The following is a 16,457-nucleotide window of genomic DNA, read 5'->3' as shown; positions in this document are numbered from 1 at the left end:
TCTGTACTTAAATATTTCTAGCATGAAAAGTGAATCCAAAATAAACCTTGGCTCATGCCTTAAACAACACAAACTTGCCTGGAAAACTACCCAAGGCCTCCAGACCCCCGCCGCCCCCCTTCATAGTTTGTATGGAGCCCACAGGTCATTTTTTTACCCTGTTACCCTCTAGTGACTTAATCCAGCCCTGCCCCCCATCGTTTCAAAGACCACAGCATTATAACTACTAATCACATGGGGGGAGGGGGGTTACCCCTTTAAGTTATATTTTAGTTATACTGATTACTCGCCACTGTGATCATAGGTCAGAAAAAATACGGGTTTTGTTGGATAAAATGTTCCATTACCCTATCAGTCCTCACCACTCTCTGCTGATAACCACCTGCCAGCGCAAGTTTTTATTTAGTTTTTCAAATTTATGTATTATATGATAAAAACGCAGGGAAATGTAAAGTGAACTGAGATGGATCAGCCCGCGCTGGGAACATTCTTCGTGCCTGCTCTGACATGTGGGCGCACACGCAGTGTCGGTTGTCAGCTGTCCAGTTGTGCGCTCTCGCTGGGGAGGCTTTTTCTGCTGGGAACTTTCTGTAAGTGAGTCAACACCGCACAGGGAGGACGCCACCCAGCCCTGCCGCTGGATCTTATGCTGGGCTTCTCTCTTCTCCTTCGAGGACGCAGGGCACAAAGACGAATCCGCTTGGGTCGACAGGCTGGGGGTTTCGGTGTTTTCTGCTCCCACGCAGCGCCGGGGATGGTTATTGTCGCTTTGACGCGGCTTTTTCCTCTTTGGAATTAACGCGGCGGAGGAAAAAAAAGGAAAATGAAAGTGACGGTGTGCTTCGGGAGGACCCGGGTGGTCGTTCCGTGTGGAGATGGGAATGTAAAAGTCCAGAGTCTTATCGAACAAGCGGCCATGAGGTACAAAAAGGCGATCGCAAAGGTAAGTCCCCGGCAACACACACCTCAGCCCCGGGGTGATTTCTGTAAACGCTCCGCGGAGCAGCGTGCCGAGTCCACACTGAAGCCTCAACATGGCGCTTTTTTCGGGAAAGAGGGAAAGAGACAGCCGAGAACCCCAGGGGCCCCCGACGCATGGGGTATGGGAGTCCAGGGGTGCGCAAACGAGGGGGGGAGGGGGGCTTTTCATTGTTATCATAGGTGTGTCGCTTGTGTGTATCTGCTTTTTAGTCTCCACCAAAAAGTTGGGACACTGAAAGTGTTCAGGTTTGTGCAGTAGAGGCAGAAAAGTGTGCAAAAGTGCATGGAGTTCAAACCGGATCAGCCAGCAGTGAAGGAGGGTAACTGTCAAATGCATGTGTGCAGCCTGGTGTAAGAACACACACACACACACACACACACACACACACACACACACACACACACACACACACACACACTCTTATATCACAATTAGGCTGCTTCACTGTAATGTAAGAGTCTAGACAATATAGGATCATCCTTAATCTACTATAATGTCTTCATAATACAACATAAAGAGCAGAGCTTGTTGGCTTTATGAGAGCTCGTCCAACTACATGTTGAAAGAAAAGCCTTCATGTGTTGAATGATGGAACACATGGCCGTGTGAAGCCCCTGTGCCAAACAGGAATGAGCACACTGATTGCTTTTCCCTTTTGTGGGTTTTTGTGGGCCGAGCTTTAAAGCCCATTAAATGACTAATGAATGAATTAGAGTTTGGTACTGTTGCCATGGCTAGCAGTGACAGCACTTTCTCCTCTTTGCCAGTGGGTGCTATTACAATTGGAGTCACGTTAACACTGGAGCAGGATGGAATACCTTGGCAAAACCATGCTGTTTTTTTCCCCTTCTTCCAGTGTTCCTGTTTTCTGTTCTTGGAGAGAAGACATTACAGCCAAGATTTAGCCAGGCTTACAGTGGTGGCATGGATAGAACAATCAGCACAATCCCAGACACGCAGTGCTTCGTTTACAGCCTCTCCGATCACCTTCTTGGTGACAGATAAAACACTTTCAACCTCGCTGCTAGAATTTAGCAGCAGATTCTTCCTGCTGTAGGCAAACGTGGATGATATGGGTCAACATTTACTCACATGAAGATCACTTCCTTCTTAGACACACATCAGCAATCGTACGTACATACCCACACACACATGCGTTCACTCCTCTGTTTACCAGTGCTTGATGGTTTTCCATGGTTCAGCAGAATGGAGGCGACTGCTCCATTGATCCATGCAGCTGTGCTGTAAACGTAGAAGTGTGCATTCCCTGTGGAGATCACTTGGCTTCGGCTCAACAAAAACTACTGTGCCATGCGCCAGAAGACCTTTGGACTACAGGAAGGCATAATGACACATAGAGCAGCTGAAAGCAATGCATGAATGCCCAACCCTTGAACCATAAGTTTGTTTGGCTTGTTTGTTTTTAGTAGCTACCCTTAAGGTTTCTTGGCATGCCGACATTATAATGTCATTTTTATCCGAGTCATAAAATCTTAGTTTATTATGCATAAAATACATTTTTGACAAATTGAGCTTTTTGATAATTTGATTGAGCTTTAACAGGGAGAGCCGAGAACCTGATGTTTCAGACGCCAAATGCCTGCTCTCACGGAAACATATCGACAAAGTTTGGCAGGTGTTTAATCTGATGGCTCATAAAAGGGATCTAAAGCAGGGTAGAGGTTCCTCAGACAACTTCACCTACTTCCAGGACACATGGAGGAGAGGAGGAAGCCAGAAAAGGTCAAAAACCCAGCAACACTTGGACCTATAAATGACGCCTAGTAACAGTTTGAGGTGTTCACTGTCATAAACTCTTCCATGCTTTCACATACTCAAAGAAGATCCAAAAGTTTTGGCATTCCGGTGTGATTTCTTAATGGTGTGCTATAGATTCATATTCGACTCTTACGCTGGGGTCCACTTGGTTCTGAATGATCAGATGGCGAGCGTGAGGCTCTGCTTGGCTGCAGATTTATTGGTTTACAGCACAGTCTCGTCATGGAGGCTCTACAATGCACCAGTTATGCATGTGCCCTTCAGGCGGACTTGACTTGAAAGAACTCTAACATGAATGACTTCGTGTCCACAGCTGTCTGTGTCTGCAGCAGAGTAGAATCTCAACCACAGGTCACTTTCACTGCTGCGACTTATTCATTTGGTTCTCACCCTTGGAAACAATTATGCACTTTTTGCCATTTAATCTTGTTGTTCACAGTGGATCAGTCAGTGGCAGCTGCCATCCGATGAGCCTATATTTTAAAGTTGCTCTGACTCCACTTACCTTCTGCCTGACCGTAATGTCCTTATTTAACTCTTTTATACGTGAACCATTTTCAATTCTAATGGCTTTTTTTGCAAGCAGTGCTTAACTTGCCCTGGTAATGCTGTGCTCTTTTCATCTTTGCTCTTACATTTATGTGTTTGAGGTTCGCCATTAGCTGTATTAAAGTCGCCAAGCTCAGTCAGGCAGTCAGTCAGACAACATCACATGCTGTACTGGCATACCTGATCTTCTCCAGAGACTCTTGAAGGCTTTGTCACAGGCTCAGTGGGACCTGAAAGAGCAGACTCCCACTCAAGCACCATTAACTTTAGAGTCAGTCTGGTCTACATTATGCACAGCCTTGAAGGGTTCATGCTAAATGGTATTTTGGGCTTCTTCTTCCGCTTTTCTCTTTTCAAGCTGTTATTTTTAGTACTACGGTAGTAATATTGGTGTATTCACCAAATTTTTAGTCAGCTAAGCAGGAGCAATATGAGGGTTTTATTTTGCGGCCTATCCAGTGGAACACAAAACCCTGCATGGATGTGACGGAGAGGTCTGGCGCTCAATGCTTCCCCTTGTACTCTGGTTTCACCCGTATCTGCTGCAGCATCGTACATTTAAATAAATGACTACTGGATCCACAGGTTGTGGCTCTAAATCTTTGAAGAACTGAATTATTTAATCCTACTTGTCTGTAATGCCTGCCCTAAATGTGTTGTAGAGCCTCATAAGCTCATAATGACTCTTTATTTTTCCCCAAATTACGCAAATGCAGACTTGAGGCATGTTGCAGCATAGCCAAATTGTTTAAATACACCAAAGAAGAAGATGAAGAAGAAGAAGTAGGAATGTCCTTACAGGCAAAACAACATTGCAGATTTTCATATTATGCTTTTAGCTTTAATATACATTATATCTGCAGCATAAGATGGTATCATCATATAATAACACTGTGTATTAATCTACTGTAGAAACCCTGGAACTCATACTTGCACTCAAATCAGTGATCTTGCATTGTTCAGAGAATTGTTGTGAGCTGCTGACTGTCTTGATTACCATGTGGATGCAAAATAACAGTCCTTCCCATGCCATGATAGGGAAGAAATATTCAGGTTCTCGTGCTGACTCTGTTCTCCCCATGCTTTGAGCTGCTCTAAAATACAGGCTTTGTGAGAACAACACTAGAATTTGGCAAGGTTAAATCATCTGTTTTCAACAAAGTTCTGAAAGCTCAGCCAGAAGAAAACGGTGGTGAAAGGTCACACATTCTGCTTGACATTTTGCTTACACAGGCTTTTACGTGAGCAGCTGTCATAGGGGGAGAGGCGGGCACGCCCTAGACAGGTCGGCAGTCTATCGCGGGGCTCCTGGCTTTATAGTTGACAGTGAGAGCAGTCATCGTAGTTGTAAGAAGACACATTTGTTTATCAGAGTCTGTCAAGCAAATGTTAAAGCTACATCTTGTTTGCTACATCAGATTCACCTGGCTCTTCTGGGAATTGTTTGCTGTTAGTAAAAGTTCTGCATAGCTTTATAATCCTCATCTGCTCTCAGGTAAGGGGCTAATATTACCCTGCGCTGGGGCAGCTGTGCAGGAAGAAGCCACAGCGGGAAAGTGGGAAGTGTCTTTGAAAGGGTTGTCAGTGCCTGTTAGCTCACTTCATTCAGTGATTACGTAATAGAGAGAAGCTGCAGTCTGTGAATAGGATTATGGAAGTTAGTTGAAACTTGCTGGGGGGGGGGCTTCATCTCGTGAGTTGAGTGGAGAAGGCCGGCCAGGATGATGGGATGCAATGTGATGGCTTGTAACTGAGTACAAGAAGTTCTATGGTTCAACTGTGGTCAGGAGGCAGCGCTTGAATTCTACCACAGCAGGGAACAGAGTAGCACACTAAAAAAAGTGTGGCCTCACTAACCTTTCATCCTCTTTTTTTTGTTTTCTCTTCTGGCTTTTCTTGAGTTTCCTTTTTGTTTTTCATCTTTTCTTAGATCCCAGTTTCTCTTTTGTCTCTTTTTCTCTCTCAAGCTGGTCAACACAGTGTCATTTTCCAGCTGACTGAGGACTGTCCCTGCTTCCATACTCAGTCTTGACAGCCACTATTAGCTACTAGTCTTTGAGTAAAACAGTCACAATCCAAATGTTGGTTTGCTCAGTTGTCCAGAAAGTGCAGGAAGGGCGATCGTGGCTCATGAGTTGGCAGTTCGCCTTGTAATCAGAAGGTTGCCGGTTCAAGCCCCGACTCGGACAGTCTCGGTCGTTGTGTCCTTGGGCAAGACACTTCACCTACCGCCTACTGGTGATGGTCAGAGGAGCCGATGGTGCAATATGGCAGCTTCGCCTCTGTCCTAGGGCAGCTGTGGCTACAACTGTAGCTTGCCTTGTGAGAGTGAATGAATAGTGGAATTTTAAAGCGCTTTGAGGGTCTCGAAAAGCACTATATAAATGCAATCCATTATTGTTATTTAAACCAACTGTTAACTGTATATTTCTGTACATTTAAGTATTATTATTAATATTGCCGCATTCATTGACCTTGTTTATAGGTAATTTCATTGTTTAATCACATTAAAATGTTCCTAATTTAATGTTTAAAAGCACTTGAAAAGGGCAAAATCCCATGTAAAATTAGGGCAACAAACTGTATTGTCATTACTGAAAATATTTTTATGAGAAAGTTATTTTCTGGTATTTTCTGGTATTGTTTTGGCGCCCCAGCTGCTGGAATATTACTGTTTTTTTTAGGATTTTTTTTTTTTTTACAGTGTAACACAGCCAACATAGCACAACACAAACGTTCCCTGTGCCATGCAAAGACCAGCACTGTATTCTACACATTTATGCAGCTTTGGATATGGTTAGATTTTAAGCAGAATTTGAGACTAGTGATTCAATGACTGTCTGGCAAGTTTCCCTGCTTGTGTGGACGGCATCAAGGACAATGACACCACACTCTGGGACGTTTTATCTAACCCAAACAATGCCTCTGTTCAGGGTCAAGATAAGCAGACATTAGGGCTTTCCTGCTGAGGAGAACGCCTCTCAGGTGTACACACAGGTGCTGATATGTTATGCACATGGTAAGGGGGTGGAGTGCATGCATGCAAAGCCAACAGAGAGCAAAACATTTGTAACCGGGAAAGCTGAATTTAAAGCCATTAGCTTATGTGTTTCAGACAAAGCTGAGTGGAATTCCTGGCAATAACTGCGTAACGCAGCAATGAAAGCGGGCTATGTTTTCAAGCCACGCCAAGCCATTGGATGACTTCTTTTCCAGCTTCATATATCCTGTGTTAGCTCATTCAATGTGAAGGTCAGCTTCTGTTGTAGTTTTACAGGTTTTTTTGCTATGTTTTGCTATGTTTATTCGTTGTCCTTGGAGCTAAACAACATGAATTCTTTTTGGTTTATTGGGAGTTTTTCTCACCTCTGTTCAGATTTACATCAGTGTGACTGAGCCAAAATATTAAACACCAACTAGCTTTCCTTCCCGTAGCCGGAGCTAAAAATAAAATTGCCCAACAGGAGGAAAATGACATGCACAGTGGCCCGAGTGTTGTTTCTGGGCTGCCACGAGGAGTCAGCTTAACCAGAAAAAAACAAATAAGTTGACACCGCGGCCAGAATCCAGGCATCGGAGTTGAACCAGTCGCTGCCGTGTGAGCAGCACAGATGCACATATGGGCCTATGTACCACTCTCAGCTAGGCAGCCAATGAATTCATCTTTATCTCTACTGATAACATTAATGCAAACTGGCAAGAAAAATGGATGATCAAAAGGAAAAGGAAAAAAGAGCAAAGAGAAGAAAAACGAGAAGACTCTTGCCCACAGGGTCAGACATCAGTGAAAAACACGCTAAATCGCACACTTTCCTCTTTTTGTTTTGTGTGTCACTCCTGCAGAGGCTTGTCTAAATCAATACCTTTTTTGCACAGTGAAAGTATTAATATGAGATCTCAAACAGAGATATAATCTGATACAAAAACAAAGATTAACCCAGTTTATTCTGTTAATTGAAAAGCTGGCTTCAGCTCCATCATGAAGGTGACACACTGTGCACATTAAAAACAACTGACCGGTAACTGATGGTTTAGTGAGCTTAATAAAATCATGCATGTGACTGTGAAATTGTGCATATTGGGCACTTTCATTTTAATAAAAATGTTCTGTTTTTGTTTAAGTAGGATTTGAATATAACATTTGTACATGTTACTTGAGTTATTTAACACTGTCTTGTACGGTGGCCTGAGTATTCAAATGCACTGCATCTTAAAAAATTGCTAGCAAACAGAAGAATGCTTTAAAAGCACAGAAAAAACAATTGAAGTTGAATATAACACAATGGGACTACAACCCCCCCCCCCCCAACACATCTGAAGAAGGAACCCAAACCCAGAAAGCATCTAAATGTTGATCTAAATACTTGGCTGTAGGTCAGCAGGTGGGGCAGGTCATCTGGAAGGTTGGTGGTGCGATCCCTGGTTGCTCCCATGATTGTCACATAGAACGTTTTTAGGTGAAAAACAAAATGCTTGTCTGAGTGAGTGAATGAGGCATGTTGTATAAAGTCCTTTAAGTGCTCAAGTAGAGTAGAGAAGCGCTATAGAAGAACAACCAACAACTTACACAATATGAAATCAATTCTTACTCTCGCACGGTGCCACTGTTCCATCCGGTAGAGCAGACGGCGTGTGCACAATAGCCTAAAACTTGAGCCCAGTCTGCTCTCACTGTTAGGTATGGCCCTGCTAGCTTATGATGGTGGGGAGTTACTGTTTGTTATCTTAGCCTGCTAGTTTAGATAATCCAGTTAAACATTAGCCTGAACTGTTAGAAGCAGGAAACTAGAACCATCCCACTGCATGACTCAAAAGAAAACCCTGGACCCTTCGACCCCTACAGTGAGGACATCTGGTGGTTCTGGACCTCTGAGGTTTTCATATATTTCTGTGTCTATTCAAAGAGAACCTGTGCTACAACATATTTAGCTGTCCTGGCACTAGGGCTGCCACGATTTGTCGACTAGTCACGATTACGTCGACTATCAAAATCGTCGACGACTGATTTAATAGTCGACGCGTCGTTTGAAGCTTTGTAAGATCACAAAAGACGCAGGAATAAGTGGCAGGATTTAAGAGTGTAATAACGGACTGAAACAGAAGATGGCAGCATTGCATGTACAAGGATGTCAGCTACCGTTAAACCCCGAAGAAGAAGAAGAAGAAGAAGCAGCTGTGTCCCAGAATTCATAGCGCGGCTCAGCGCAGTTTCCAACAATGGCGGCAGCTAGTTAGTTTTAATGTTACTCTTATTATTCTTTCTGGGTCACAAAATAAACGTTTAACATATTTTCAGCCGAGAATGTAGCTGTGTAAACCTCAAATATCTGCTCAGTTTATCAGGACACCACATATTTTCAAAAGCGCTCCGACGTTTTCGGAGACGTCTGTTACCCACTAGCTCGTTAGCGAGCCGGGGGCTAGGCTCACTAGCGCCGTGAGAACACCGGACTCCAGGCAAATCGTTTTCAAACCCACCGCCGTCTTTCGCTACTCAGGTTAAATATATATGAGTCACTTAGATAACTTAAAATGTTATTGTTTGGCTTTTTTTTTTTAGTATTTTATTTGTTCCTGAGTAAATCAGTTTGTCTGAGATTAAAGTTATAGTTTTTACACAGCTGAATAAACGTCAAGCAGACAGCTGATTATCAGAAGTGTGAGATGCTCCAGAATATACTCCAGTGTCCTGTTATATTTTAGATAGCAAGGAGTTTATTAATCTTCACCGAAACAATCTGCAAATTTCATTAAAATTCAATAAACTATCATCTTGTCTTTATTTTTAGTTAGCACAGACCTTAAACACTTAAAGCTGTAAGCTAATGATAGTTATATAAGAGCATATGCTGCTGGTGCAATAAGCTGTAGTTTTACGTCTAATGGATGATGATCTGATTAGTCGACTAATCGCAAAAATAATCGGTGACTAGTCGACTATCAAAATAATCGTTTGTGGCAGCCCTACCTGGCACAGATTATGTGGTCAACTGACAGAATAGTGTAAGTCGGTGATGTTTAACAGCTGCTCTAAGTAATGGATTAAAAACTCACATTTTGTCATGGGTGTTGTTTTATCTATCTCACTAGGGGTCTTGCACACATTAAAGAGGATGCATCTTAAAACTCTGACCCCGACGTGATTTGAACACGCAACCTTCTGATCTGGAGTCAGACGCGCTACCGTTGCGCCACGAGGTCCTGAATGCACTCTGACCAACCAACATTCATGATCCTGCTCTCTCGGTCTCTCTCCCTCTCTCTGCCCTTCCATAAATGGAGCATTTTATCCAGTACTTAATGATGCCCTGACAATAGCTTACGCGTGATTAGATGCCATAATTTGATCTTTGCGATCTTTAATCAGTCGTTCTATTGCATCACATGTTTTCTGTCTCGCTCCTGCGTGTCCTGCCGCTCCTCTCTTCGTCTAGTTCCATATTCACCTGACACACTTCCATTTGTTATCGCAGATTAGTCACCAGAAGATAATAGGGCTGCTCTTTGAAAGCTTACCATTAAGCTCCTTTCATGTTGTAATTCTGCTGATCTAACTGGTAGCTAAACGGCGATGTTGGGGAGTCAAAGGAATGAGCTTCGTGGCAGACGGCTGAAACACAGTAGAACATGTGGAATTAGTAGCGGTCTTTTGTTAACCAGAACCCTCCTGTAGCTTGTGGTTTTAGCAAAGCCATCCTCTGACGTCCTCTTTCATTAACCAAGTTATTTCCTTTACCCTTTACTTCATGTTTTTTTTCTTTGTCTTCTCTTCTCTTTTCTTTTTTTTTTGTTCAGTACGTGAAAATATTCTGTCTTTTACTCTGTTTTGTCAGGCAAGTCAATGCAGGAATGTTGGTAGAGTTCAACAAAATCAAATCAAGCTTTTCCAGAAACGTCAAAACACCATCACGCAGTTCTGATGTCGTGCAGGGGCCCGGTATATAACAGAAAAGATTAACACATCATTCAGCTGCCGTTCTGGTCGGAGGATGGACTGCTTAACCTCTGTTTGGGCTATTTTTAAATGGAAAACTTGAGCAAGGTGACAAGCTGTTGAATTAAATGTATTTTAGGCAGAAAGGCCAGATATTATGTTTGCCAGTCCTGCTCAGATGGAAAAATCCTTTCAGCTTTCACAGAGTAGTCTTAAAGGCTGCTTTGACAGCTTCCCATTGTTTACTCTTTGCACGTCTTGACACGGAGGTTCCTTCTTTCCCCCCTTCTAAAACACACGCATGACGTTTCCATATAGGCTGCCGTGCCTCCGCTTCAGAGTCAAGAGATGCTCCTAAATCAAGCTCTCGCAGCTTTTAAAGATTCCACTTATAGTTATACAATCATTTCTTAGAGGCAGAGCTGCTCTGAAGGCAGAAATAATCTCTTTGGTTCACTTAAACTTCAGTGGGAGCAGCCAAGGAAACAGCTCTGTAGACGGGCACAATGGAACAGTTTGAAAAATGTGAATATAAAACGGATTTTGGAGGTCAGTTTGGGTAAAGACGTCTGCTTAGAGGAAAGAAGAAACAAACGGAGCAACCAGGCTGTTAAAATGTTTCCAGTCGACTCTAGTTTCAGATGTTCAGGGCAGTGATTGGTTGTTGATGTGATTTACTTGACTGAATGAGTGGCTCACCCTGCCCTGGCTGGTGGGATGAACCGAACGTAAAGCTGACCGCAGGGTCAAGTAAGTCAAGTGGTCTCAATTAGCAGCTCATTAACAGCTTTGGTGCGGAGAACCATGCTTATCCATAAAAACATTCAAAGCGTACTTTTAAGGGCAGAAAGTAAATCTGTGGATTTATTACATTCACAGTTTTGGGATTTTGGTATTTCCTTTTGTTTTGGGTACAGTAGCCATCTGAAGAATGTCTATCTTGTTTTTCTAATCAAACGTCTCCGTGAGATGACAATTCCTGCCTCAAGCTGGATTCAGCTAAGAGCAAGTTGTTGCAAAGGCCAAATATGCAGTTTGTGGTGTTTCGACATGCAGACCATGCCCGCCCTTCTTGGGTGTGATCCACTGTTTTGTCAACAACTTATGGCCATGATTGCAGTTACAGAGCTGTGTTGGAGCACACAGTCGAGAAATTAACCTCTGAAAGTGTGACAGCTGATAAATGTTTTGAGAAGTTAGATTTTTTACAAACGTACAACCTGAAAAACACCATATTCTTATTATAATGTAACATGTAGTGTGTAGAGCTATGAAATTGAGGGATTTATTACTTTTTTCTGGCTTTACTCTCAATCCTTAAAAAAAAAAGTCATTCAAGTTTAGAAGCCTTATTAAATTTAAAACCTGACTCATATTTAAATTGCACAAGAATACTCTGGTGAAGCACATTTTAAAAAGCACTTATACTGATTTATCATTGAATTATCGTAGTATAACATGCTAGCAATTGTAATATGCTAGCAAACAATGTTTATTTTGTTTGTAGAAGATGAGCAAGAACATGAATGTCCCACTACACATGGCAATTTTAAGGATTTTATTAACATTTTTGCTTGCTAATTTACCTTTGGAATGAACTAATACTTGAATTTATAGAACGTTTCTGTTCTTACTGTCAAGTCAGTTTTCTGCAAGCTGTATGTAACCCTACGTTCAGTAGAGTGCTGTTTTCTAGATACAAAACTTTGTCTACTGGAGATCGCCAAATTAGAGTCACTAGTTAACCTAACATCCATGTCTTTGGACTGGAGGAGGAAGCCATGCTACCAGCCAGGCGGTACAAAAAACATGGACCTAGCTACTGTGGTGTCATCCAAATCCTGCTTTGAAGCTTCAAAATTGATTATTTCACCATCATTAGCTTGGTTTCACAAAACCAGATGAGGCCGGTCTGACTTGGAAACTACTTGCCCATTGGCTTCTGACTTGTTATTAAGTTAGTGAATCTGCATTCCACAGATAATCTTGCATGTTGAAATATAGTGTGACCAGTATTTACCAAAGAGACTTAATTATTTATTCATTATGGCCTGAAATAAGCTACTGAGGCCACAAACTAATCAGGAAGGCCTTTACAGAGGTCAAGTCCAGAAACCCATTTTCCTGTAGACTTCTACAGGACTGGAAGAGTTCATGCAATCACAGCTACAGCCACATGGAGACCTTCAGGTAAAACACAGGCTTAATTCATTTCCACATCGGCTTTATTTTTCTAACCTGGAAGCTACATCCTTGTGTTTTACTGTCTATAGAAGCAATGCAGGCACATGGACAATATGCAGACTCAACACATATAAACAAAAACACTGTTCAAACGAACATGTTGCTCATCCCTCATTCACAAAGGTTACCTGATAATATCTCTTTTCAAGTTGCCTTCATATCGTTTGTCTCTGAGTTTTTAACGACAGGTGTTTCCTTGTTTGACATAAGTGGTGATTATGTACAATCTTTCCCTTCCTCGAGGGAAAGGACCAAAGGCAAGGGGGTCTTTCAATATTATCAGCATTTTTTTTTAATTATTAGCTGTTTGCCAATCTCTTTATATTGGCTAATGTCGATAAATGAAAGTTAAGGAAATAAAGAATAGATGGGAGAAACACCCTTTAACATGTTACGAAAGTTAATGTCCAAACAGCTTGGTATACAAAAAGTTTCCCTTTCAAAAACAAATATAAAGTGTAAAGTGGGCAGCCTGAGTGATACTGTACATACTTGCCACATTTTTGGTTATACAAGGAGACACTCTTGAAAAGTCGGCTGTTCAATCTTTTTTTTCCCCATTAGCCAAAATTTCCCATTTAAAAACACAGATGAACCTTTCTAACCAAGTTAGCTAATAGCCATGTTAGCTGTTCACTTCAATGCCCTCGGTTGGTTGTAGTTTTACAACTTCTAAAACCAAAAACAAATGGGTACTGTCATGTTGACTGCATATATGTTCTGACCTTGAAACTATGGCCTTGTTTTTATAGAACCTATAGAACCAATGCAGGCGCATGGAGAACATGCGCCATGCGAACAAAAAAATCCATCTCAGGTTCCAAGCAAACAATCCATCAACATAATTTGTTCTTTATTAACTGTTTGTTACTCTGGATATACAAAGTGGTAGTTTTTCAATAGAAAGATCTTGAAAAATGTACAAATCATGAAGAGTACCAGGTGGGTTCCCTATGTAAACATGTTCGTATTTAATAACACGAAGCCCTGGGGATGATTGCAGAGTTTAAGACTCTCTGGCAGAATGACAGCCTTTATACACACTTTGTGTGAAAACAGAATCAAAACTTAATTGCTAATTGATTTATATAGTTTCAATTTTTTTTAAAGCTTACACTGACTTGACTCAGCTGTGTTAGATTTTGAAAGTGATTCATATACAGCATCAAAGTTATCATGTGGCTTTGTCTGTCATTGGCTTTTAATCCCACTAAGGCACTCTGGGTCTTTCAACCCTCAAGCACTCCACAAAGTCTTCTCTTTTAGTGGATAACACAAATAAACATGGTCATGTAACGTTAGCAGCTGCACTAAGCTTTAATCAATACCGGGAGCACTCAGAGTTTTGATGATTGAGTGTTGGCTCAATGCAAACATTAAATACCTTTAGTTGGTACTTATAATGGATCTATTCCTGGTTTATAGGTTTTAAAACTTTTAGCATATTCTTAACAACTGAATCCGTCTGTGTTGCTGAAACTGAAGAGAAATCCTCACGGTTTGTGCTCCTATACCGTACTATTGCATGATCTGAGAGTGAAATAATACAATCCAATAGTACATCCTTGTATTTTAACTGGCTGGGCCTTGGTAACGCAGTGACTGTGTGGTATTATTTGGTCTTAATGCTACATTTATGTTGTGCTATTCTACAAATTAGCATAATGACTGAAGCAACATCATTTATATAACTGGGTTGGGTTTGGGACTTTTAAGTATTCATCATTCATCCAGTATTCAGCATCCAAAGCTTAACTTTTCATGCTATTGACATCATCGGCCCCTAACCTGATTACTGTAGTGATACCTAAAAAGCTCTTTCAAACTACACCTTTACTAATCAACCATAACCAGAATGTGAACTTGAACTCTTTCCCAGTGATCTGGAATTAAATTCATTTGCTCAGTGTTATTACTTTTTTGGTGTCCAACGGTGCAGACACTTCCATTTCTTTTGCCAAATAAGTGAATAATCTTTTCTTCATTCAATATCAATCTTTATTTTCCATTAAACTGGATCATTCCAAAACACTTGCAAATGATTGCATATAATGGTGATGGTAATAGGATAAGGAATTACACAACACATATCATTCACCTGTGAATGCCTATGTGAAATTTTGTTTTGCACTACTCCTCATATAAATTCTGGGAGAAATACATCACGTGTCACTGCTTATACATTAAAACGACTGGCTTTTTATCTGTTTGTGTCAATTTTTCCAAGCTTCTACCCTCCAAGATTCCCTCTCAAACATCCAGGCAGAGCTGTGAAATGAAATCGGCATGCTCAGGGCTACGGGAGAAAAATAAATCCTAGATGTTAGAAGGGATTAGATGCTGGCGGGACTGTGAAATATTGCATGCATTTGCAGTGACTTATTTTGAATCAAGAATTGCCTCATGAAATGGGCGATAGGAAAAGTTGGCTGCTCTGCTAAAGTGGGTTTCTCTCTTTGTGAAGTTAATGAATGCAACGGAAAAAGGTTTTGGCAGGTTGGTGTGCTGGTGCTTAGAGTCTTATAATAAAATCAGCACTTCTCTTGTTGGGAATTCACTCTTGTCTGTTATGCAGGGATTCAAGAGGTTCTGTTGGGGAAATATAGTAGTTGGGAGTTTAGAGTGGCTTAACTCTGATGAAGACTTCAAAATAAATTATGACTCTGAACAGAGTCCCAAAAAGAAGCCTCTCTGGTGTGTTCCCATTCTGGAACATCTAAAGTGTATATACGAGGAATGTTGAGTGAATCCTCTGCTGACCCTCTGCTTCTAATAAGCTGTTTTATTACAATACCACAGAGCACGTATGACCTTGTATGCCATACAGTGTGTGACCTTGTGCCTTCAATATTCGTCTCCTTTGGAGAAGGTGAACTTGCCCTTAATTGTGCGGCTGCGCCCCAAGGCGACCAAGTTCTTCATGAGAAAAATGATTCAGAGATGAGTCAGTTTTTTTATCACGTTGAATACGATGTGTTGGTTTTAATTGATAGAGAGAAGCAATAACTTGGTTGCTGGTTGTCAGACATCAAATGAAAGCCAGATTATAGTTTTATATAGGCACTATGTTTTGCTGGCACAAACAAAGACTGCAGCATGCTTTGACAGATCATAGATACAAGAGATTTTGAGTGGTTTGATTGATGTTGTTGGCTGTTACTTTTATACTCATCTATTTCGGCAGGATTGAAGCCAGAGGGGCTACAAAAACGAATACCTCTGGGTTTTCTTTTATCCCCGAGGTAAATTCCTGCATGCAATCCAATTAACTGGATTCCTTTTATCATATTAAAAAAAATTATAATTGCTGGTAGTGCTTTCACGCTCCGTGTACTGTAAATAGTCAGACAGAAACAAATGTGTTGTTTACAAGATCATCCCAAAGCAAAAAGCTGCACTGTCATGAGTAGCCTGGTTATGGTTATGCACATTTTCAGCTCAGACACTGTGCTTCTGCAGATGAGTTGTAAATTCAGCTCGTCTGCTTTTGATGGCTGGCATGGGGTCTTTGCTCGGAGAACGTTGCTGATGAATATGTAAAGTTGCGGATTTATCTGTGCGGAGTAATTTCCTGCCCAGACATTTTTTCTGGTTACAGAACATGTTGTGGGATGATTAGTCTTGGACCATGAAATGGGGTCATTCGGTACAGGCTGAGGAAGTGCGGCTGAAAGACATGGGAACTATTTAAGAGTGAAGTCAGGGTCAGTCTTACTGTTTTCATGTGTTTGTCTTGACCTTTCGTTTGCTCACTGAACAGTGACCGATTTTCCCAGTGAAGGATGTTTCTGTAGGACGCTGACTCATCTCAACAATGAGTAGGAAAGACACTAAAGATCCTGATTGTGTTGTCGTACACTGATAACAGATGAGTTTCGGCTTGTCAGGCTAGGAGCATGCTAAGTTCCCACTGACAGGCCAACGGACTCACACCCTGTGATTAGGGATCAGTAATCATCTGAGGGAAGG

General features: G+C 41.6%; 1 protein-coding gene and 1 non-coding gene across 3 annotated transcripts in view; one reads left to right on the top strand and one right to left on the bottom strand.

Moving 5' to 3' along the window:
- The first annotated feature begins 514 nt into the window (after positions 1 to 514).
- LOC101476097 (partitioning defective 3 homolog) overlaps positions 515 to 16,457 on the top strand; it is a 351,693-nt gene continuing 335,750 nt past the window's right edge. For both annotated transcript variants that reach the window (XM_076887953.1, XM_004568509.5), the window contains exon 1: positions 515 to 943. In XM_076887953.1, the coding sequence (XP_076744068.1) occupies positions 824 to 943 (120 nt within the window). In that variant the 5' untranslated portion in view covers positions 515 to 823. The remainder of the gene's footprint in view (positions 944 to 16,457) is intronic.
- On the bottom strand, positions 9,440 to 9,511 carry trnaw-cca (transfer RNA tryptophan (anticodon CCA)). Its single transcript has one exon. It is a non-coding gene; the product is annotated as a tRNA-Trp (tRNA).

This window comes from Maylandia zebra, linkage group LG9 (genome assembly GCF_041146795.1).
Source record: "Maylandia zebra isolate NMK-2024a linkage group LG9, Mzebra_GT3a, whole genome shotgun sequence".
NCBI lineage: Eukaryota > Metazoa > Chordata > Actinopteri > Cichliformes > Cichlidae > Maylandia > Maylandia zebra.
This window is presented reverse-complemented; position numbering and strand designations above follow the sequence as displayed.